Source organism: Carcharodon carcharias, chromosome 10 (assembly GCF_017639515.1).
Source record: "Carcharodon carcharias isolate sCarCar2 chromosome 10, sCarCar2.pri, whole genome shotgun sequence".
In the NCBI taxonomy this organism is placed as follows: Eukaryota; Metazoa; Chordata; class Chondrichthyes; order Lamniformes; family Lamnidae; genus Carcharodon; species Carcharodon carcharias.
Genome location: NC_054476.1, coordinates 32,036,552 through 32,062,152, shown reverse-complemented (window position 1 = coordinate 32,062,152; position 25,601 = coordinate 32,036,552). Strand labels below are relative to the sequence as shown.

At 43.9% G+C, this 25,601-nt stretch overlaps 1 protein-coding gene across 3 annotated transcripts in view; it reads right to left on the bottom strand.

The window, feature by feature from the left end:
• The window catches only part of hipk3a (homeodomain interacting protein kinase 3a), a 243,971-nt gene extending 218,622 nt beyond the window's left edge, over positions 1-25,349 (bottom strand). For 2 of the 3 annotated variants that reach the window (XM_041197023.1, XM_041197026.1), the window contains exons 1-2: positions 24,977-25,349; positions 12,928-13,023 (exon numbers count right to left, since the gene is read on the bottom strand). In XM_041197023.1, the coding sequence (XP_041052957.1) occupies positions 12,928-12,952 (25 nt within the window). In that variant the 5' untranslated portion in view covers positions 12,953-13,023; positions 24,977-25,349. The remainder of the gene's footprint in view (positions 1-12,927; positions 13,024-24,976) is intronic. The other variant, XM_041197024.1, reaches the window with a different exon arrangement.
• Positions 25,350-25,601: the final 252 nt, after the last annotated feature.

Here is a 25,601-nt window from a genome sequence, read left to right as displayed (position 1 = left end):
AGTGGGGTACGGCAAGGATCAGTGCTTAGACCACAGCTCTTCACAATCTATATAAATTATTTGGATATGGGGACCAAATACAACATTTTCAAATTTGCTGATGACACAAAACTATGTGTGAATCTAAGTTGTGAGGAGGACACAAGGAGGCTTCAAGGGAATTTGGACAAACTAAGTGAGTGAGCAAGAACATGGCAGATGGAATATAATATGAATAAGTGTGAAGTCATCCACTTTAGTAGAAAAAACAGAAAGGCAGAGTATTTCTTAAATGGTGAGAGGTTGGCAAGTGTTGATGTCTAAAGGGACTTGGGTGTCCTTGTTCATAAGTCACTAAAAGCTAGCAGACAGGTGCAGCAAGCAATTAGAAAGGCAAATTGTATATTGGTCTTCATCGCAAAGGGATCTGAGTACAGGAGTAAGGATGTCTTGTTGAAATTGTATTGAGCCTTGAAGAAACTGCATCTGGAGTATTGCAACCTGGTCAACTCTAACTGCTCCCAGGGGCAGAAGCAAGAAGAACACCCATCAATAGAACATGACCATTAGGATCTGGCACTAAATGTGCTCATGCCATGTTCTAAGGATTAAACAAAATTGGCCAGTTTGCACATTGAGAATATCATATTTTTACAAGCAGCGTCGTCGGTTTGCTCAAGTCCTGCTACCACGGAGCCAAGATACCATTTAATCCCTTGTGGTCATAGAAAGATTTGATTTTATCCAGCTTCGTGTTCAATTATTACTAATTAACTTGCAGGTTAAGTACTCGGACCTATAACTAGATTGGTTCCTGATTCTGGGATGAGAGGGTTGTCCTATGATGTGGCAAATAAATTGGGCCAATACTGTCTTGAGTTTAGAAGAATGAAAGGTAATATCATTGAAACATACAAGATTCTGAAGGGACTTAACAGGGTAGACACTGAGAGGTTGTTTCTCCTGGCTAGGGAATCCAGAACGCAGAGGGACAGTTTCAGGGGTAAGAGGCTCATCCCTGGGGGTTGTGGATGTTCCACTGGTGAATATATTTAAAGCTGAGATAAACAGACTTTTGGTTTCTCAGAAAATCAAGGGATACAAGGGCGGGAAAACAGAGTTGAAGCAGAAGATCAGCCATGATTGCATTGAATGGCAGAGCGGGCTTGAGGGGGTGTATGGTCTACTCCTGCTCCTATTTCTTATGTTCTTATGAAAGTTCTAATTTTAGCAAGATGGGATAATGTGATTTTAGTTGGGGAAAAAATTCTGGATTTCAATTGTTTTACTGGAACTCAGGATAAGAGAGTTAAGATTTAATAATAAAGAAAGACTGGCATTTATATAGCACGTATCATGGCCTTAGGATGCCCAAAAGCACTTTAGATACAATTAAATACTTTTAAAGTATTGTTGTGTACAGCAAGAGCACTTTAACATCCACATGAGAGGACAGGTGGGGCTCAGTTTAATGTCACATTCGAAAATGGCACTCCGACAGTGCAGCACTCCCTCAGTTCTGTGTCAGCCTAGATTTTTACACCCAAGTTCCTGGAGTAGGATCTGAGCATGCAATCTTCCGACTTAAGAGAACGGAGTGCTAACAATGACCCTGTATACTTTACGTTTTATTTTCTAGAAGGCAATCTTCAAATTGTTGGAGAAAACAAATTATTAATTATTTACTGGTAATTTACAACGGAATCAATGTATTTCCCACAATTTCCAACAATGTTGGCACCTTTAAGCCCACCAGAGTAACAACAATTTGCATTTATGTAGCATCTTTAACATAATGAAATGTCCCATAAGGCTTCAAGCATCACCATATGAAATTTGACACCAAGTCATTTGGATATCTTAGGATAGGAAGTTTTTAAGGAACAGATTAAAAGAGAGACAGGTAGAGAGGTTTAGGAGTGGAATTCCAGAGTTTAGGGCCTTGGCAGCTGAAATCATGGCTGCAAATGATGGAGCAACAGAAATCAGCGTTGCACAAGATACCAGAATTGGAGGGATCTTGGCGGTTGTGGAGCTGGGGGAGGTTATAGAGATAGGGATGATTGAGGCCACGGAGGGATTTGAAAACAAGGTTGAGGTTTTTAATTTTGAGTGTTTCCAAAATGAAAGTCAATGGACATCAACAAGCACTGGAGTGATGGGAGAAAGGGATTGGTGCAAGTTAGAATACGGACAGCAACATTTTGAATTAGCTCAGGTTTACGGATGATGGAAGATCGAAGGCCATCCAGGACAGCATTGGAGGGATCGATCTCGTTTTGGCTTTAGAACATAAAGCCAGGGCACTGCACCATCTCAGAAATTTCAACTTCATCATAACTGACTGCAGCGAAACATGCTAGTGGGTCCTAATGGAGGGAGAAGAAAGTTTGCAGAAAAACTGTTAGAGCATAAACCATATATAGCACACTGCTTCCAGTGGGGAAACCAGCGATGTTGAGATGCAATGACTTCTGGCTTATTCCAATAACTTTCCAAGAAGACACAATAACCCAATAATGATCATTCTATCCGGTCTGTGCACAGGATGTTGGCAGCAACTCAGGTTGCTATGGTTTGAGTCCTTGGTGACCCATGTTCCATGTCATCACCCCCAAAATTGCCCAACTGTTCACAATAAGTTATCACGATAAGAGGGTATGCTTTTCCATCAAGAGAGGAACATTAAACCGGATAAGGAATATATTACTTCTAAAAGGCTGGTGCCTGTAACATAGTGAGTCCATTACAGTTCGCAATATGCATGTAGTGCATAATTAAAAATCAACTGTTCTTAGATGATTTTTAATTTAGTCAGAGGACCAGAGTGGCTTTCTGTTTTTTGTAACATTTTTCATGCATGTGCAACAGGAAAATGTGCAATCGTGACAGTGTTGCATTGTAATGTGCCGTATTCCACTGACAGTGGGAACATTTCTTTTTATGTTCCTGATAAAACCTATTACAGGCACGTACTGATCTCTGTATGAGGAATTCTAGAAGCAGAGGGTAATCAGCCAACACTTCAACAGTCTGAACGGTGAGAGCATGCCTCCGAATAAGTAAATTGTAGTGAGTGCAACAAAGTGGCCAAATGACTTGTACGTAGCTTGCAGACAATAATCCTGATACTCTTGCCAGCACTTGCATTCTCCAGGCACGTCAGGTCACAAGGATCAGCAAAGCACATCTGTGCATTCTCGCCTGTCTGCAGCCCCGTTCTACTTTAACCAGAAACCAAAGGTACAATAAACAAGCACAAAGGTTGTCACTCAATCTAACACATCATTTTATACAGTGCAGGGCGATGAAATAGACTGCAGAAGAAAATCTACGGGCGGATTTTCCAACTGGCACAGGCCCATACGATTGCTTAATGAACTCCTACTGTACATATTTTTAACATTGCCATTAACCCTTTCAGGGACTGCATTATAAAAACATATCCAGAGGGATTTAGTGCAAGTGTGTTCAAACAAAACAGTGCTAGTTGGGAAATATACTCTCCAATGTCCAGTTGTTTCAATATAAACAAAGCCTCTTTTTGAAAATATACAGACAAGTTTGCAGAAATCATTACTGTTAATTCTTCAGTGAGGATTAACCTCACATCTTGGCCACGTGAAAACCTTGCCCATGTTCTGGTAAACAACACGACGAGCCAGCTATATAAAATCTTCCATCGGCACACATATTCACAAAACTTTAGTTCCTGCTGTCATGCTTGTGTTGCAGTTTTGGATCAATTTTTGCCCATTACAAATCCTTATGATCACAATTATAATGAGAAGGACCCATGTAAATGTATCTACTATAATCATGTCCTCTCACCAAATAAGTTTTCCAATTCCTTAGCCTGTCATGCAAAGAAACTCATATGCTACAAATGACTCTACTGCTCTTTTCTCCAAATCATACAATAGTACAACACAAGAGGAGAGCGTTCAGCTCCAGTTCTTTCTACAAGCAATCCAGCTAGTCCCACTTCCCTGCTCTTTCCCCAAATTCCTGCAAGTATTCTTCAAGTACTTATCCAATTCCCTTTTGAAAGCTACTATCAAACCCATCAATCTATCAGGCAATGTATTCCAAATCTTAACCAACTATCACATAAAACGGCTTTTCCTCATGTCACCTCTTTTTTTCCCCTCATGTTGCCCTCTGGTTGTCAACTTTTCAGTGAATAGAAACAGCTTCTCATTTTCTTTATGTAAACCCTTCATGATTTTCAAAACCTCTATCAAATCTCCTCTGAGCCTTCCTTGCTCCAAGGAGAAAAAATTGCTGTGAGCTTTGTTACTTAATATAAAATTGAAATATTGAATTAAAATGGGCAGAAATGCAGGAATTTAAAATGAATTAAATCAGCATGCCTTAGTTTCAGGAGGCATCCACCATGACTCGCCTGAAAATCGCATTTGCTCTTGACTATCTACGTGAAATGTCACAGGAAATTGGTTTGTGTACTATATTACAGGCTTAAAGCTTTTTATCCCTTTGTGTGAGCAACAGTGCTTTATTTGACCCAATTAGAATGGTTTGTGCTAGTTGCCATGAGACTTGAGAACTTAGAAGGCTGTGCACGTGGTTGAGTTGATATATAAATATATATTGATGCCGTGGCAACGTGCTTCTAAAAGATAAACCGAATGTTAAGTAGATTCATTAAGTTAAGTGATCAAATTAAGAATAGAAGAGTCCAGTGACATCATTTACACGTTGGCAAAGAGAAGAACCGTTCAATAACAATTCAGCTGCTTTTCTTGGATTCTAGAGTATCACATGGAAAATTCCATACAAGGAGACAGCTCCAATGCTCCTGTGCTCTTTGTAGGAAAGCTGTGCAGTCAGGACAGCAACTGCCTGTAAAACTGACCTCTGTTCGTGGAACAAATGTCCAGCAAACACATGAAAAAAATAGCACCCCTTCCAAAATAAATCATGTCTGTTCCAGAAACACTGCTCCTACAAAAAACCCCACAATCTCACATTGTCACCGAAATTCAATCGGTCACTTCCCAGCCCCAAACCACCATGACACTTGATTCAGCCTTCTATTGCCCACTCACTAATTCAGTCACAACAAAGAATATCCAAACTGTTTGTTACAAATTTCAGCACTTTGAAGGCATCATGTTAAAGGAACACTGTTACAAAATGAAAGAAACAGGCAAGCAGCACAGCACTGACTGGTTAGTTAAACAGGGAAAATTCCCTTCACATTAGCAAACGATGGTGCTTTATCACCTTCACTCCTCTACTGGATTTTAAAATTCAGCAAAGGACATCAACAAAACTGATGAAGAAAGAAAAATAGAAGATGGGAGTAAATAAGCTAGAGACATAAAGATTATATGTAAAAAGGAAGAAATTAATGAGAGCTAATGTGGATCCTTAGAGACAGAGACAGGAAAAATTATAATGGTGAATAAGGAATTCACGAAGGCTCCTTCAACAGCACCTTCCAAACCCACAAACACTACCATTTAGAAGGACAAGGGCAGCAGATAGGTGGAAACACCACCACCTGAAAGTTCCCCTCCAAGCCACTCACCACCCTGACTTGGAAATATATCGCCGTTCCTTCACTGTTGCTGGGTCAAAATCCTGGAACTCCCTAACAACACTGTGGCTGTATCTGTATCACATGGACTGCAGCGGTTCAAGAAGGCAGCGGACCACCACCCTCTCAAGGGCAACTATGCTGGCCCAGCTGGCGAAGCCCAAATCACATGGGTGAATTTTTAAAAAATGGCAGAGACAGTAACTGAATTACTTATAGCTGTATTCAAAGTGGAAGGCACAAAATTCATTCCGGAGATAATGGGGAAACCAAGGGTCTAGGGAAAATGAAGCAATTAAGGGGAGTAAAAGTCAACAAAATCCTCGGATCTGACGGCCTACATCCTAAGGTTTTAAAAGTGGTGGCAACAAAGATAATGGACGCATTGGTCTTGATCTTTCAGAATTTCCTAGATTCTCGAATGGTCCCCATGGCTTGGAAGTCAACAATTGAAGCAAGGTGAGAGAAAGAAAACAGGGAGCTATAGGCCACTCAGTCATTGGTAAAATGGTAGGATCTATTTGTAAGACATAACAGGGCATTTGGAAAATCAGAATATGATTAGGCTGGGTCAACGTGGATTTATGAAAGGAAAATTATGTTTGACAAATCTGTTAAGATTTTTGAGGTTGTAACGATGGTAGCAGGGTAGAGAAGGAGAACAAGTAAATGTTATGTATTTGAATTTTCAATAGGCAATCGATAAGATGTCACATAAGAGGTTATACATACAATTAAGGCTCATGGGATAGGGGTAATACACTAGCACAGATTGAGGATTGCATAACGAACAGAAAAATCAGTCATTTTCAGGTTGGCAGGCTATAACTAATGGGACATTGCAAGGATCAGTGCTTGGGCCTCAGCTTTTTTGAATCTATAGCAATGGCTTGTTGAGGGGACTGAGTAAATGTATCCAGGTTTTCTAAGGAAACAAAGATAGACGAGAGAGTAAGCTCCAAGGAGGACACAAAGAGGCTGCGAAAGGATTTAGACAGGTTAAATGAGTGGGCAGGAACATGGCAGATGGAATCTGTGGAGAAATGTGAATTTTCCACTATAGTAGGAAAAATAGAAAGCAGAATATTTTTAAATGGAGAGAGACTGGATATTCATGCCCTTGTATGCAAATCACAGAAAATCAACAAGCAGGTTACGGCCAGCAATTAAGGCAGCAAATGGTGTGGAAGCCTTTATTACAATGGGATTAGAGAACATAAGTGAAGTTTACTGCAATTGTACAGGGCCTTGGTGAGACCACAGCTAGTGAACTATGTTCGGTTTTGGTCTCCTTACCCAAGGAAGGATACAGGGCAGAATTTTGCTCTTGGTGGGCGGACGGGCCCCACCGGCTCGGCGGCAGGAGGGCAGCTGACCCCCGCTGCCATTTTAAGTGGGCAGGCCAATTAAGGCCCGCCCAGCGGGCCACCCGACGGGAAGCGCTATGCGCTTCCTGTGCGGGGGTTTCCCCAGCTGTCAAAATGCGCTCTTTCGTGCATGTGCGCGAAAGAGTGCAGATCTCCCTGAGACTAAGTACTTTCTCAGGGAGATCACTGAAAGTTTTTTAAACATCAAGAATACACAAATAAAAAATTTATTAACATGTCGCCCTCATGTGACGGTGTCACACGAGATGGGACAAGTTAATAAAAAGGACATAAAGTTTATTAAACATTGTTAAAACAGACATGAAACCTCATCCCTCCTGTGGATGAGGTTTCATAGGTTTTCTATTCCCCGCTGGTGCTCCTGGCCGGTCCGCCAGCTTTATGGTTGAATGGGCAGGGCATTTAATGAGCTTAATTATCCTGTCAATGGCCTCAATTGGCCATTGACAGGTCGGCAGGTGGACAGCTGATTTCGCTATCCGCCCACCTTTCTCAATATTTAAATGGACCGGGATGACGTCGGGAGGCCCGTGTCATTTTCGCGTCAGCGAGCGGGCCCCACCCCCAACAGAAAAATTCTGGCCATAACTGCCTGACAGCAAATGCAACGAAGGCTCATCAAACTGATTTCCTGGGATGAGGGGATTGTCCTATGAGGAGAAATTGACTAAGCCTATATTCCCTAGAATTTAGAAGAATGAGAAGTAATCTCATTGAAACATAAAATTTTTAAGGGGCTTCACATGATATATGCTGGGAGGATGTTTCTCCTGGCTGAAGGGTCTAAACTAGCGGTTGTTGTCTCTGAATAAGGAATCAGCCATTTAAGTTTGAGATGAGCAGCAATTTCTTCACTCAAATTATTGTGAACTTTTGGAATTTTCTACCCCAGAGGGCTGTGAGTTTTCAGTCGTTGAGTATATTCAAAGCAGAGATCGAGAGATTTTGTTCACTAAGGGAATCAAGGGATTTGGTACTGCAGGAAGGAGAGATGGTTTTATTGAATGGGGCAGCAGACTTGAGACACCTACTCTTGAACCTATTCTTTTATGTACTCTACAAAAGACAGATCTGTAGCCAATTATAGACAGGGAAGCTTGGTGTACCAACATTAACAGTGTCTCCACTGCCATACGTAACAGAAATAATTTAAGAAGAAGCTGGATAAACACAGAAGAGAAAGGAATAGAAGGATATGCTGATTGGGCTTAGATGAAGTAGGGTGTGAGAAGACCCATGTGGAGCATAAACCGAAACACAAGATGATCAGCCATGATCTTATTGAATGGTGGTGCAGGCTCAAAGGGCCAAATGGTCTATTTATGTTCTCTTATGTTCTTATAAACACTGGGATGGACCAGTTGGGCCAAATGACCTGTTTATGTGCAGATATGATGAGACTCGATTAAAGTGTGGATCCATTATGTAGCCATATATTATATTTGTCTCAAATAAAAACAGATGCTAAATGATTTGGCAACCTGACACCCATTTCAGCATTTCTCAAATAGGTTGCACTTTCACATGCAGCCACACCAACGGCGCTGCAGAAGGCAAATTTCAGCAGCAGAGCTATTTTAGAAGTTAAACTACTACAAAACAAATTTATTAAAAACCCAATTAATGTGAGGGATGCAAATTAATGCCAATAATGCAATGACCAAGGAGGTTAATCAGCTCCTGGCATGGCAACACGCAGAAAGACAGGTTAAAGGCCAGAACATCACCTTATCCTTCAAAGGAACATAGGACTTGGGAGCAAGAGAAAGCCATTTAGCCCTTTGAGCCTGCTCCTCCATTCGATAAGATAATGGCCGATCTGGTTGTGGTCTCAGCTCCATTTTTCTGTCTGCCTCCCCATAACTCTTGATTCCCTTGCCTAACAAAAATCTAACTCAGCCTTGAATAAATTCAATGGCCCAGCCTCTATGACTTTCTGGTGAAGAGAATTCCACAAGACTAACTAACAAATGGCACAACTTCACACTCAATTACAAGTAATGCTAACTCTGTGGGAGGGAGAGGGCACAGTCATTACAATGAAAAGACCTAGGCTAAAATGAGGAAAAACTCTGGTAAATTCCTCCCTGGTTCTCTATGGCAATCACAGACATTATGGACACCCTTGACTTACTGCTAGAAATACCCCCATCCCACACTGTCCCCCTGCCAACCCCTACCCCAAAATTGGTCCCAACGGCTACAGGAACAAAGGGCTATACAAAAACGCCCATCAAGCAAATGTACCAAATGTAACACACTTCATACAGAATCGTTGAATGGTTTCAAGACAGGAGGAGGCCATTTGGCCCGTTGTGTCAGTGCCAGCTCTCTGCAAGAGCAATTCAGCTAGTCGCACCCCCTCCCCACATCTTCTCCGTTGCCCTGTAAATGTTTTCCCTTCATGTACTTATCCAAATCTCTTTTGAAAGGCAATTATTGAATCTTCCTCCACAATACTCTCACATAGTGCACTCCAGATTGTAGCCACTTACTACATAAGAAAATTCTTCCTCACGTCGCCTTTGATTCTTTTGCCAATCACCTTAAATCTGTATCCTCTAGTTCTCAACCTTTCTGCCAATGGGAACGGCTTTTCTCCATCTATTCTGTCCAGACCCTTCATGGTTTTGAACACTTCTATCAAATATTCTCACAACCTTCTTAGCTCCAGGAACAGAAAAATAGGAGTAGGAGCAGGAGTAAGACACTCACCCCTCGAGTCTGCTCCGCTATTCAACTAGATTCACTAGGATGTAGGCATCGCTGGATAGGCCAGTATTTATTGCCCTTGTTCAGAGGGCATTTTAAGAGTCAGCCACTTTGCTGTGGGTCTGGAATCACATGTAAAAGGACATTAGTGAACCAGATGGGTTTTTATGACAATCAGCAATGGTTTCATGGTCATCATCAGGCTTTTAATTCAAGATTTTTACTGAATTCAAATTTCACCATCTGCCATGGTGGGATTCAAACCGGGGTCCTCAGAGCATTACCCTGGGTCTCTGGAATCCTAGTCCAGTGACAATGCCATTATGCCACTGCCTCCCCACTGATCACGGCTGATCTTCTATCTCAGTACCATTTTCCCCACGCTATCCCCATAAGATTCACCATAGGAACAGGGGGACCATTACCCTCAACTCAGCCCAGCCTGATTGCCATCCAGCAGCCTGCTGGTTTCAGAAAACACCTAAGAAGAAAAGCCCCAGCTTCTCCAATCTATTCATGTAACTGAAGTCCCTCATCCCTGGAATCATTTGCTTCAATCTTTTTTGCACCCTCTCAAATGCCTTCATATACTTCCTAAAGTGCAGTGCTCAGAATTGAACATAATACTCCAGTTGAGGCCAAACCAGTGTTTTATAAAGGTTCACCATAAGACCATAAGACATAGGAACAGAAATTAGGCCACTCGGCGCATCGAGTCTGCTCCACCATTCAATCATGGCTGGTAAGTTTCTCAACCCCATTCTCCAGCCTTCTTCACGTAACCTTTGATCCCCTTACCAATCAAGAATCTATCTATCTATCTCGGTCTTAAATACACTCAATGACCTGGCCTCCACAGCTTTCTGTGGCAATGAATTTCATAGATTCATCACTCTCTGGCTAAAGAGGTTTCTCCTCATCTCTGTTCTAAAAGGTCTTCCCTTTACTCTGAGGCTGTGCCCTCAGGTCCTAGTCTCTCCCCACGTCCACTCTATCCAGGCCTTTCATTATTCTGTAAGTTTCAATCAGATCCCCCCTTATCCTTCTAAACACCATCGAGTATAGACCCACAGTCCTCAAACATTCCTCATATATTAAGCCTTTCATTCTTGGGATCATTCTCGTGAACCTCCTCTGAACCCTCTTCAGGGCCAGCACATCCTTCCTGAGATACGAGGCCCAAAATTGCTCACAATATTCTAAATGTGCTCTGACCAGAGCCTTATAAAGCCTCAGCAGCACATCCCTGCTTCCCATACGCCTTATTAACCACTTTCTCAACCTCACCTGCCACATTTAGGGACTTGAGTACATATACCCACAGGTTTCTATGTTCCTGCACCTCTTTTAGAATTGTACATTTCGGCTTATATTGCCTCTCCCTGTTCCTCCTAGCAAAATGTATCACTTCACACATTGTTACATTAAATTGTATCTGCCCATTTCACCAGCTTGTCTTGTCCAAGTTTTGTGTCACCTTCCAATTTTGAAATTGTACCCCGTATACCCAAGTTGACAACATTAATATTGATCAAGAAAGGTAGTGGGCCTAGTATGGACTGCTGAGGAACACTTTCCTCCAGTCCAAAAACAACCTTTCACCAATACCCTCTGCCCCTTCCACTTTGCAGAGAAGTCTATTATGTGGCACTTTTACTTCATTTCATCCCACTCTCCAAAAGCACCTTCTGCTGAAAGTGGATCCATCGCCTTCCTGAAATTTATGACGTCCTTTACTTAATTGCATTTTAAAGGGATAGATGGCGATTAAAAAGAGTAATGGAAAAGAAAAACAGTAAAATACTGGAAATACAGATCAAATCAATCAGCACCTTTAAAGGGAAAAGACAGATTTACACTTCGAACATGAAGACCTGAATGTAGACTCCACACCCAAAATGTTAATCTGTCTTTCCTCTTGACTGGCCTGTTGTATATTTCCAGCAATGTCCATTTCTAATACAGACAGGTGGCATATAGTTTGTTCCCGTGGCAATGATTCCATGTACAGATCAATCCCGCTATTCCAAATTAGCTGAAGGAAGTTCAGATATTGATTTATTGTGAATAAATTCACTCTAAATTACAAATCATATCAGCTTTACACTCAGTTTGTTTTTCTGAAACTACCATTATTTTGTATCATCCTGTACAGTTTAATGGTCTTTTCAACAGTTCACCGAGTAAGAACTTTTTAAGTACTTGCTTCCATATGCCAACTCATCACATTGCTCATAAACATCACAACTCACTTCACTTACACGGTACTCTGTTGTTAAGGCAGGAAACTAGACAGCCATTTTTGCACATAACAATTACATGGAAACAGCAACAAGCTGAACTCCAGATAATGTTTTTAGTGGGATGTTGAATTTGTGCGTTATGCGTTATAAGTATTTTCTTTATTCGTTCATGGGATGTGGGTGTCGCTGGCTAGGCATTTATTGCCCATCCATAATTGTTCAGAGGGCAATTGCGGTTCTGGCCAGACCAGGTAAGGGCAGCAGATTTCCTTCCCAGGACGACAATTGACAATGGTTTCATGATCATTTATATTCAATTCAAATTCCACCATCTGCCGTGGTGGGATTTGAACCCGGCTCCCCAGAGCATTATCCAGGGTCTCTGGATTATCAGTCCAGTGACAATACTACTATGCCACCACCTCCTCTGCATGCTATGTCTTTCAGTAATTCTTGTTCGGCAGAATTCCCAAGAGAAGCATCCTGGCCTAATAGCATAATCTGGTTGACACCCTGTACCCAATGCAAAACTGGACAGTAAAAGCTTACGGTAGTAAGCAAAAATCTGGTGATTTCAGCAAGAAAAAGAGTGAAGACCAGCAAAGGACAAATAGCAAGGAGTTGTTCTGAGGAGTACAATACTCTTGGCTTTTCAAAGTCATTAACAAACTGCTCTGATGTTGCTTGTGCAGCTCTTTGCTTTGCAACCCTGTGACACACTGCAAACTGCCCATCATTCGGCATATAACAGGAAACAAGAAGAGGCATAGCCTGAAGACAGATGAGTTCCTTGGACAGTGCATCACAAAACTGTACTTCTCCCACAGGACTTACACACCACAAAACAGTGAAGGAAGAAAATAGTCAGAAAAAGGAGGAATAACATAGCTGAAAGCATCTCAGCACTGGACAAAACATGCCACACGTGATCATCAGTCAAACTTCACCCGACGTGAAAACAAAAGGCTTTCATGCTTAGAACAGAATCACTTTCACTCTTGACACTCAACAATGCTCATTCACAATTTGCAGTGTCCCCTACCAAAGTGGTCCATTCGGATAAACATGGTTTATCTAGCGCTCCCAGTGTCTCACTAGAAGTCTTTTGGCTACGATTAACAAGTGGTTCCTCAGAGCTCTGAAGAGAAAAAACATATTGAAAAGATTATCTAAAATGGCCTGCAAATTGTCTGGAATTGTCTGTCATGCATTGCTGAATTGGAACAGCAAGTGTCCATGCTCTTAGTACAACTTCAAAGTGCAACACAGTGTTAACTTGTGTCAAATGCTTATATTGGTAATCAAATGCAGCATTATCCACACTCTGAAATTACAGGGTAGCAGTGAAGATTGTTTCAGGTCACATTAGTCCGTTCACTGAATTAAAAAGGTATTTTTTTAACAATATTCTTTTTTTAAAAGCCTAATTTTGGCAGCTTAGATGCAATTTGAATCGATTGCATTGCTAAGTAAGCTTTCTTGAGCACTCTGTGACTCTATCAGCTGGCTTGACAGCACAAAAACAGCAGGCAATACACAAACAGAAGCAGCTCTTAAAGGGTGGCAGCATTTAGCCAAAACATGACAGAGCCATAACAGATCACAGAGAACAAGGGAATGCTTCTGATTTTTAAGCTATTGGGTCAATGTTACATAGATTTTTAGAATAGGTCCACAAGGGAATAAAAGGGTGGAATCGTTAGATTTCTGTCCACCTTTACCTATATTTTACTGTATTTGACTTACTACCAAACTATTTCTGCCAATGTCTAAACTAATAAAAATATTTTCTGCTATGATAGCACTGTTTCTGTAATGTCTTCCAAATCACACGAGTGTTTGAGAGGTCTCAGACAGAAAATTGAAAGCAATTGCAATACTTGGATCAATTATTCCACTGATAAGGTCGTAGCTTCACAGCTTGATAGCTCCAACACTGGCAGCTGTCTTCAACTGCCTGGTCCTAAACTCTGGAATTTCATCCCTAAATCTCTCCTCCATAAAGACGCTCTTTAAAACCTATAGCTTTGACTAAGCTATTGTTCACCTTTTGTGGCTCAGTGTCAAATATTGTTTGAGAATCACACCTCTGAAGTGCCCTTGTATTAAAGGTGCTATATAAATGCAAGTTACTGTTATTGATTGAAACTTAGCATGGAAACATGAGAAAGAGAGAAAGAGAGAGCACATAACACCCAGTGCCCATTGATTCTGACAGCAAAGCCACTTGCTCAGTTATTCCACATCTCAGTTGAGTCATGGTGCAGCGGAGGAAGAAAGCCCCCTTCCCGCACAAGTTAAAGGAGCTTTTGCAGGAAGCTCAGAACTCTCTACTCATAATAATCTTAAGCGAGTTTCCTGGATTCAGGATTTGAAAGATCAAAGCTAAAAAAACACAAAAGCAAAGTCCATTTCAGCATTTCATTAACGTATTTCTCGATATATCCAGCTGCACTGGGACACACACATACAAATTTACACATCCAACATGGAAAGATTGCCACACTGGCAGTAATTGTCATTTACAGTTTTAGTTGCTTAATGAGCACAGTGATTAGTGAACAATGTATGCTTTGCTTTGAACAAAGACTTTGCAGTATCAATCTAACAGGTCTTTTGTTGAGAAGTCACAAGGGATTCCTGAATTTACCACACTGATTCTATTTACATCTGCAAGACAGTTATTAGATGGGTGTTTTGATACCAGTATAATGTTGTGGGCACCCATTTATGGGCAGAGTTTGCCCTAAAGGAGCTTGAAGCTTAAAATGCATCAAAACATTACAGCTACATATTAGTTTGCAAAATACTCCCCAAACCAGCCTACAGTTTATGTTATCACTACCACACGTCTACTTCACAAAGCACAACACCTGTTCTCATTTCACCACATACACACCATTCAGGGGCCACTTTTCCCACTAACACACCATCCAAGGACAACCCTTTCCTCTTCTCATCAAACACGCCATCCAGGGAACAGCCTGAAAGCTGTCTCAGCCTTGGCTCAGTGGTAGCATCCTTGCCTCCGAATCAGACATTTATGGTTTTGAGCCCCAACCAGAAACCTGTAGATGTATTTGACATTTCACTGGAGTACTGAGGGAGTGCTGCAGTGTTGAAGGTGCCACCTTTCAAACAAGATGTTAGAAACGGCCCTCAGCTACTCTCTTGGCTGAATGTAAAAATCCCCACAGCACTGTGAAAGAAGAACAGGGGAGTTATCTGGATGTCCTAGTCAATGCTTATTCCTTGACCAGCATCAACAAAACACATCAACTGGTCAATGCCTCACTGTTGTTTGTGGGAGCTTGTGCAAAACTCAGTTGTTGTGTGTTTCCCTACAATTCCAATTGTGACTACTTCAAGAATCTTCATTAACTGTAAAGCAGTTCATGATGTTCAGAGGCTGTGAAAAGCGCTATGTAAATCCACACCTTGTTTTCTTTTTCCCCCTTCTTCCTCTACTAATCTTTATACAGGTCTCCACAAATCACTGTTCTGCCCCACTGTGAATTATATCACAGGAAGGCTCACAGCACAGGAACGTAGGAAACAGGAGCAGGAGTAGGCCATTTGGCCCCTCGAGCCTGCTCCGCCATTCAATACAATCATGGCTGATCTTCTACCTCAAAGTCATTTCCCCCATACTAACCCCATATCCCTTGATGTCTTTATTGATAATAAAAATAATAATAATAATAATTAGGAACTTAATGATTCACCAGAGGAACAGAGCTAACATTATCCACAACCCACTCGCCCTGATTGCCATCCAGCAGCCTGCTGGTTTCAGGAAACGCCATCACACTCAGACACGCCAGCAGAGAGAGAAATGGCAAAATTAGCACTGTGTGGACCAGGAAACGTAGAGGTAACACCCCTGCTCCAGGTCCTAATGAGAAACAGCAGCCACAAACCTGAACTTTTGCTGATTAATCGCACATTCTCAAGCCATCCCCACAGATCACCAGCTGAGTTCCTTCAAACCTTCTGCACCTCTGCAACTCTAGCATTGCTCATTCAGGCCTGGCTCAGCTGCAGCAATAGAATAATCAATAGACTACCACAGCATGCCACACACATCCTAATTTATGCAACATAAACATAAATCAAGCCTCCCGCTTATCCAAAGCCTGACTCACTCACCCTGTCACACAACTGTCTCCTCGGTCAATTCTTCTGCATCAACACAAGCAGAACCTTCAAAACTATGCAGGAGGTGCTGTGTTTCCACTCATTATTAATTTGTTTCAGAGGAGGCTGCTGCTCCTCAGAGCGGGAGACAGAGCATGCCTGAATCAGCATGTAACTCAAAATAAAAATCCAAACTGTGATGATCTTAATTCAAACCGGATCAGATTGTATATGTTATCTGTTCTAGTTTCCAACATCACATTAAGGCCAAAAATGAGAACCCACTCAATGTACAAGAAAATCCTCAGTATAAGCAAAGAGTTGCTTACTCCCCAATGAAATCAAACATTACTCAAGTGTTCAAAGTCCATTATGACAACAAGCAATGGGATTATCGCAAGCAGAAAAGTACGTGCTGTGCTACACATCACTCCCCATGTACCAACTGCCAGATATCACAGACACAACACACATACAGGCCCAGGTTACCTGACACTCTCCTCTTTAATCAGATTCGGCAGTGCACCTAATCGTTCACCGACTACTGCCAGCAGAGACAAAATGAAATACTGAAGGCCTGAAGTCAACACAAAAAATGCCACCAAGGTGGGTTAATGGGGCCCTGATGAAGGGGCCCTTCTCAAGCATTAATCTATCTGTCTAGCTCCTGGCACTGAAAAATGCACAAAATAAAATCTTCCCCCATTTCTGTTATGTATCCATGCAATATAAACACAAGCTCTTGTGTTGTTGGTGAGATGATGTGGTTGAATAACTTGCAGGTTCTTCCTTCTTTAAAAGTATCTGTTAACAAATCCCCTCCACCTTGATGACTGAACAAGCCACCCTCTGTCATCATATAGCAGAGTTCAGCACAAAACTGGCCAACAAACCAATCAACAGCAAAACTGTTGCCGTGCAACTACACTGGGTAAACAAGGTCATTGATCACAACTACTGTGCTTAGAGCTGATAACAAAAGCAAGCAAGCAATCGGATTATCTTTGTACCAGCACACAATGTGCAACACTATGTGTTAGTCAACTGCAGAGCACATAGGAGCAATGGCAGCTTGTGAAAAAACAGCCCAACAAACTCACAGTACAAGAATAGACACACACATGCACAGGCACAGAGACACACACGCAGAAACACTCACACAGAGACATACACACACACACTCTCTTTCAGTTCAGGCCCCTGAGAAACAGTGACAAACGAATCAGTCAGGTCATTTTGCCCGAACCAAAATAAAAATGATCCATAAATAGAAACACTGAGAAATTACAACATGGAAACAGGCCTTTTGGCCCAACCATTCCATGTCAACATTCACCCTTCATCACATAACTACATTCACCTGCCCTGCTTGCATAGCATTTCTGTACACTTTCCTTCATCCACTTCTCTAGTCTAATCTTGCATATTGTCATAGTTCCTGCCTGAGCAACTAACAGCCTCACAACTCTGGAGAAGTTTACAATCTCTTCTATTTAATCTTGTATCTATGCTCCCCTCATTAAAATGGCAAAAGACAATGTTTGGCATAGCTCATTAGGAAATCGTAAGTTTCTCAACTGAAAATAGAGGCTGGCAAAAGAATGGCGTGTCTGCCTCAATTCCCACTGTTAGATACTCATCGGTTAAAGGCACATTAGCCCACTCAAGGGCATTGTGTATACATGCACAAGCTCTAGTTATCTACCCTTTACACACTTATAGCACAGAGGAGACCCAGGATTCTGGCTGACTTGCTGTTTCCAGACACAGACGAATAGAACCTGCCAACATCCAGCCAGTTCTAACAAGCTGCCAGCATTAGGACAGCAGAGTAGGATCTGAGACAATCGAGATTTTAAAAACATTCTTCCCACCATTCGTCATGTTAAGTCATTAAAGTTTTTGGACACAGGTTTGTGTACTAGCTTCAAGAGCTGGTTTCTCAGCTCCTGTCCATTGCACAACAGCAGATCAAAGAATGGTAGGGGCGGGACAAGGAGTCAACATCTTCCTTTAACTGGCTGACCTGCAAAAAACATCAACGTCTTCATAATAAACATTAGAATTTGAGGTCAGCCAGGGTGCATAAGGAATAGCTTCAGGCTACTGTGACATAACCAGGACTGGGACAGGGAGACAAGCCTGCCTGTTGCTTCTGATTCACTGGTGCACAGCTGACCCAGCTCCCTATCTCAGCACTGGAGAGGCGGAAAGAGGCTTTCTTGGAATATTAAAGACTTACAAAAATAAGGCCATCACATCACGTAATGTAAAACATGAAACGTGCAGCTGCTGCTTCTAGCTAGATATTAGTCCAAAGCAAGAAGACCCATGAGTGGTGTTGTGGTTATGTTACTGTACTTGTAATCTAGAGGCTTGAATTAGTTAGCCAGAGAAACTAAGTTCAAATCCCAACCTGGCAATTTGACAATTTGAATTTAGTTCCAAAAATATGGAAATAAAAAGCTGGAGTCAGTAAAGTAATCATGAAGTTGTCAGATTGTCAAAAAAACCTAACTCATTTATTAATGTCCTTTAGGGAAGGAATCTGCCATCATTACCTTGTCTGAGACTGTATGTGACTCCAGTCCCACACAAACATGGTTGGCACTTAGCTGCCTTCTGATGTGGCCTAGCGAGCCACTCAGCTATCAGGACAACTAGAGACAGGCAATTCAGGCTGACATTGCCAGTGATACCCACAAATAATGGCAACAGGCATGGTTTATATTACTCCTTCCTGCTGAAGGAGAGGTCATCATCTCATTCTCCTCAACTGCTGCTGCACAATAATTTCCTTTCCCGTGTGTGCGTGATGATAATGTGATGTAAAACTAATCATTTTGAATTGAATTCAGCATTTTTGGTCTCTCAAGAAAACAAGGGATATGGGGGTGTGTGTGTGTGTGTGTCTGTGTGTGTGTGTGAGAGACAGGAAAGTGGAGTTGAAGCCAAAGATAAACCACAATCATACTGAATGACAGCAGACTCAACGGGCAATAAGGTCTCCTCCTGCTCCTATTTCTTACGTTCTTATGTTAGGAGCAAACCAGATGCAGAAGTTAGACCTGTCATCCATCTCCAATTGAACAATTCCTATTGTTTAGCCAGATGCTTCCTTGTTCTAAGCCTCAGCTGAACCATTTGAACAGATGCAGCAGGCAATCACTGGTTAACCCTCTGAGACCCTAAGGGGGTCTGGCATCAAAATAAAACGGATACGGATCAAGGATAGTGACTGTTACAGTTCTTTCGATAAGTGTCCAGTTTCTGCATGTAGCATTCAGAATTAAACACATCCACCACCAAGAATTTACAGCTCATCTCTTCTGCACAGGTTACATGACAATCAGCTGTACGAGACATGCACCCAAGAGATTATCTTCCCCAGAAGGAGAAGCACCAATCATTTTACACCTACTATATAAAAGCCCATCTTGCAATTTTTCTTTAAGAGTATCAGTACCCTTAAGTGGTAAAAATGCAGATATTATCTCCCCACTCCTCCACCAAAAATTGTGATTATACAATTAACCCCTACTATCAGAGATTTTTACAGCACTGAAACAGGTCATTCAGCCCAGCAGGTCTGTCTGCAGATTATGCTCATGAGCCTCCTTGCATTTTACTTCATCTCACATTCTTGACATATTCTTTAGTTCTGTTCTCCCTCATGTCCTTATCTAGCTTCCCCATTGATGTAGCAGGCCAGAATATGATCACATTCCTACATGGGCCCTAAAGAATTAAGATTTCAGAGTGACACTGTAGTCCCGTGAAACATTTGAAATGATTTACAGCTGCAATGCTGCACAGCTAGTAAAGTGAAATACCGGGATACTGTAATAGGATAGGCATTCTGGCTGAGGTTTGTTTGTAACTTGCTATCCTAGTGCTAAAGCATGAACCCCAATTGGAAATTGCTCCTTTGTGCTCACATTTTCAGTGAGTCGTAGTTTATTGAGCAGTGACCGTGACACAGCAACGTTCAGCACAGTTCAAGTGAATCAATGCAACAGTTCCCTGCCATGACCCGAATTGCACTCATTTCCTCCTCCTGTTAAGATCCTATGTTGATGCGTCCCCTCCATGATTAAGAGAGGACTCTCGATGGAGCTGCCTAGGGGCAAATCAGCTTTCAATTTTCCTACAAAAGCACCTCACCTCCTTTTTCCTAATGTTACAAGTGACATCAGCAATATGCCATGTGGAGACACCACAGGCAACTGTCTCTGTAACGCTATCAGACAGCACTGCTTTACAAACCTCAGAATAACAACACTATCTGTATATGCGTGTGGCAAGACACACGATACAGACTGCCATTTTCTGCCGTTACTGCTTAGTCTTTTGGTCTCACAAGAGGTCTCGCAACACATAATACTGCTTACAATTCACTATCAAAAGTTCTTATAATATTCACATGAAACAGAGCATTTAAACAGAGCGATGGCCAATCTTCATTAACTTACAATTTGATATTCTGCTCCCATCACCGTTGCAGACTGGGAAGAGGGGGTGGTTCTGGCCTGTAAGATCCCCCTCAGCCACACACCCACAATCCAGAGCCTGGTTCAGCCCACAGAAGGCCCCCCCCGGAAGCTGAGTTCCGTCCGGGCACAACTGTGAGAAACCACCCTTCAACTAGCATAGTTGTCAGGTCAACACCAGTAGAGGGTAACCAATCCCCTCCCAAAATCCATCCCCCTCACCCACCCCAAAACAAGCACCAACAGCACCCCCCCCAAACAAGCATGAGCGTCCCCCCAGGCTTAGAAGCAAAACTCACAGAAAAAATACGTGGACTTCCTTCTTCCCGGGACCTGAATTTGTTGCCATAGCAAAGTGTACAGTCCGCTGGTGGGAGGAGGGGAGGGGGAGGGGGTATGGGGTTAGAAACAAACTATCAGAGCTCGATCCAAAGCAGCCTGAAAGAGTTCAAATCGTCACAGCTTGGATTTCAAAGTTGCACTCCATTCCTGCTCAATCCAGGTCTTTCCCGGAATTAGTTCTTGCGCTGGTCAATACTCCACAATCCAGCTTTTACCGACAGCTCCCAGGAGCAAAGGAATCACAGAAGCTAGGTGGGGTCAAAAGCAGAAATTTGCCCCATCAAAAGCTTTGGGGAACATTTATCTCCCTGCCACACTACAGGAGAAGCTTTCTCCACCTGTTTACTGATATCGAAGCTTTGGACGTGGTCACCAGTGACTGGCACATCACCAGTTTGTAAACCTACCTATGGCTGATCTAACTTTAGACCTTGTGTTTCTTTCTGGAATGTTCCTACGAGAGTAAAAATGAGAAACTCATTTACACTCACGAAGCTGATAACCCAGCCATTTTTCTGGAACACGCAACACGAACAAAGAAAACAAAAAACAGGTCACTGTTTCCACCAGCACACCCACCCACTCTGTTCCCCGCCACTGTGAAGTTTGTCCAACCAGCTTTGCAATGCGATTGGAAACCTCATCCATCAGACTGGAATTAGCAGAAACTACACGGTGGGTTAGATGTGGGCTAACGTGAGATCAGTTTTAAAGCCAGCGGGCGTCACATTCAACATTCGTCGGGTGCAGGCTCTGATCCCAAGCTCTTTTGGGGATCCCAAGCTCTTTTGGGATTTACAAGCTTCCAGTAAAGTGGGCAAGAAGAATCACATTGGCCGGATAAAGAGCCTGCTTATGGTTTGGCACAGGGACACTCGGCACTATTTAAAACTGAGGTATTTTTAGATCTTAAAACTTCCTATATTGAATATGTTTAAAACTATGTTTCGAAGTTCAGACAGAATGCTTAGCAGCAATGTAACTACCATGGGTTAACAAACAGGGGCTCCTCGAGACGAGGTGCTCGGAGAGGCCATGGCATTTCTTGTATCTATCTGCCATTAGTTGTTTCACTAGCAAAGGTCATTTCTGTTGTTGTACACTAACAAACATTTTCTGCAATGACAGCGCTGGCTCCGGTTCGGAAGTTAGCCTTATTAGGGCAGGCGTTTGGGCAGGGAGGAGGGGATCCCTGGGAGGGTCGTGAAGAGGGCTGTATTTAGAGGACTACTGCTAATATTTACAGTGCGCCTTAGGAACTTTTAATAGTTACAGCTAGTCTGGCAAAGAATATTTACTTGGGAGTGGGGGCTTGGGGTAGGTACTGTTTACAGAGTGGACAGGAAGAGTAATGTTTACATGGGATCCTGGTGTAGATAACGTTCATAGGGAAGGTTGGAGGGGAAAGTTTAGAGTGGAGTCAGGTGCAGTTTTAGGGAGATCAGGGGACAGGTAAAGTTTGGGGGGGGTGTCTGGAGACGGGTACAGTTGAAGGGCTGTCAGGGAAGCATAGAGTTTAGTGGGAGTAGGGAGCATGAACAGTTTAGAGGGGATTGGGCAGGTACAGTTTAGACTGGGTTTAGGGGGTTACAGTTTAGACAGAATTGGGGGAGGGTACCATCTGGAGGATGTCAGGGAGTGGGTACAGTTTAGAGAGGATTGGGGGAAGGTGCCATCCACAGAAGAATAAGGGAGCCTAGGGAGAGATCTTGGAGACAAGAGTCCCAGGGAGGGTAATATTTATGGGGTCAGGATTCAAGGACAGTATTTCCTTTGGTGCCCCAGGAAGGATTTACAGAGGGAGGGTATGTTTACCTGTTTACAAAATTGGCTGTGGAGCTTGGAATGTACTGTTTACAAAATGGACAGGAAAAGGTAATGTTTACAGGCAATATGGGTGGATAAACTTTAAAGGGGTACTACTTAAAGGAAGCTCAAGGAGGGCATTGTTTACAGTGCATTATGGGGTAGGTACTTAACAGGGATCAGTAGAGTAGTTTAGTGGGGATCATGGAGCAGGTGCAGTTCAATGGGGTGCCACGGGCAGATACATTTTAGCGGGGATCAGGGGGCAGGTACAGTTTAGCGGTGATCAGGAGGCACATACAGTTTAGTGCAGGTCAGAGGCAGATACAGTTTAGTGCAAGTTAGGGTGGCAGATGCGATTTGGTTGGGATCGAGGGCACAGATAAAGTTTAGTGGGGATCAGAAGAAGACACAGTTAAGTGGGGATCAGAGAAAAACACAGTTAAGTGGGGATCGGGAGCAGATCCAGTTTAATGCAGGTTAGGGGGCAGATACAGTTTAGTGCAGGTTAAGGGGCAGATACCGTATGATGGGGATCGGGGACAGATACAGTTAGGTGCAGTTTAGGGGACTGGTCCAGTTTAGTGGGGATCATGGGACAGGTACAGTCATGGGGATCATGGGGCAGGTACAGTTTAGTGGGGATCAAGGGGCAGATACAGTTTACTGAAGGTTAGGAGGCAAATACTATTTAATGGGGATAGGGGACAGATACAGTTTAGCGGGCATCAGGGGACAGGTACAGTTTAGCAGGAATTGGGGGCAAGTACATTTTAGCGGGGATCAGGGGGCAGGTACAGTTTAGCGGTGATCAGGAGGCACATACAGTTTAGTGCAGGTCAGAGGCAGATACAGTTTAGTGCAGGTTAGGGTGGCAGATGCGATTTGGTTGGGATCGGGGGCGCAGATAAAGTTTAGTGGGGATCAGACGAAGACACAGTTAAGTGGGGATCAGAGAAAGACACAGTTAAGTGGGGATCGGGGGCAGATCCAGTTTAGTGCAGGTTGAGGGGCAGATACAGTTTAGTGCAGGTTAGGGGGCAGATACAGTTTAGTGCAGGTTAGGGGGCAGATACAGTTTAGTGCAGGTTAGGGGGCAGATACAGTTTAGTGCAAGTTAAGGGGCAGATACAGTTTAGTGCAAGTTAAGGGGCAGATACAGTTTAGTGCAAGGGGCAGATACAGTTTAGTGCAAGTTAAGGGGCAGATACAGTTTGGTGGGGATCGGGAACAGATACAATTTGGTGGGGATCAGGGACAGATAGAGTTAGGTGCAGATTAGGGGACAGGTCCAGTTTAGTGGGGATCATGGGACAGGTACAGTTTAGTGGGGATCATGGGGCAGGTATAGTTTAGTGGGGATCATGGGGCAGGTACAGTTTAGTGGGGATCAAGGGGCAGGTACAGTTTAGTGGGGATTAAGGGGCAGGTACAGTTTACTGAAGGTTAGGAGGCAAATACTATTTAGTGGGGATAGGGGGCAGATGCAGTTTAGCAGGGGTTGGGGACAGATACAGTTTAGCGGGGATCAGGGGACAGGTACAGTTTAGCAGGGATCATGGGACAGGTACAGTTTAGCAGGGATCAGGGGCAAGTACAATTTAGCGGAGATCAGGGGACAGATACAGTTTAGCGGGGATCGGGGGCAAGTAAAGTTTAGCGGGGATCAGGGGACAAGTACAGTTTGGTGGGGACCAGGGGACAAATACAGTCCAGCAGAGATCAGGGGCAAGTACAGTTTAGCGGGGATCGGGGGCAGATACAGTTTAGGGGGAACAGGGAGCAGATAAAGTTTAGGGAGATCGGGGGGGGAGCAGATACAGTTTAGGAAGATCGGGGGGGGGCAGATACAGTTTAGGGAGATCGGGGGCAGATACAGTTTAGGGGGATCAGGGAGCAGATACAGTTTATGGGGATCGGGGGGGGGCAGATACAGTTTAGGGGGACTGGAGGAGCAGATACAGTTTAGGGGGATCAAGGGGGGAAGCAGATACAGTTTAGGGGGATTGGGGGGGCAGATACAGTTTAGGGGGATTGGGGGGGCAGATACAGTTTAGGGGGATTGGGGGGGCAGATACAGTTTAGGGGGATTGGGGGGGCAGATACAGTTTAGGGGGATGGGGGGGGAGCAGATACAGTTTAGGGGGATCGGGGGGCGGGAGCAGATACAGTTTAGGGGGATCGGGGGCAGATACAGTGAAGTGTGAAACCCCATGTTGCCGATGAGCCTAGGTAAAGTTTCCTTTGGGAAGGGGGTTGTTGATCGGGTTTGAAGAACCCCCCCATTCGAACCACTCTCGCAGGACCAGCTCTTACCTTGACGGGAAGGAAGCAGGGGGTGGCGGTGCGGTGATGCCGATCCCGGTGCCGGAGCCGATCCGGATCCCGATTCCGATGCAGTGGCCGCGCGGTGGAGCCGGAGCCGGAACTGGAGCCGAGCCGTGTCCGCTGCATAGTCGGCTCAGGCCGCTGCCGCCATCCTGTCCGCCTCGGCCAGGGGAAAGAGGGGGAAAGCGCCCGACCTGTCCCCTAACCCTGCCTCAGCTGCACTGCCGGCTCCGTGGCCCCATGGCCGGCCCGTCGGGAATGCCTCAGAGGGTCACGGTGCCGCTCGCCGCCGTTGCCGATCAGAACCCGAATTCAACAACAACATGTCCGGGCGCAGCTCACCCTGTCTGAGGAAGTAGCAATGCGCCTGCGCTCGGCCGCCCTAGTAGTGGGGCGGGGGGAGATGGCGGGACACGGGGGCGGGGCCAATGGCAGAGGGGCGGGCCCAAAGGCAGAGGGGCGGGGGCCAATGGTAGAGGGGCGGGGCCAATGGCAGAGGGGCGGGTCCAATGGCAGAGGGGCGGGGCCAATGGTAGAGGGGCGGGGCGAAGGGCAGAGGGGCGGGGCCAGTGGGAGAGAGCTGCACCCTGGAGAGTGAGGGGCAGGGCAGAAG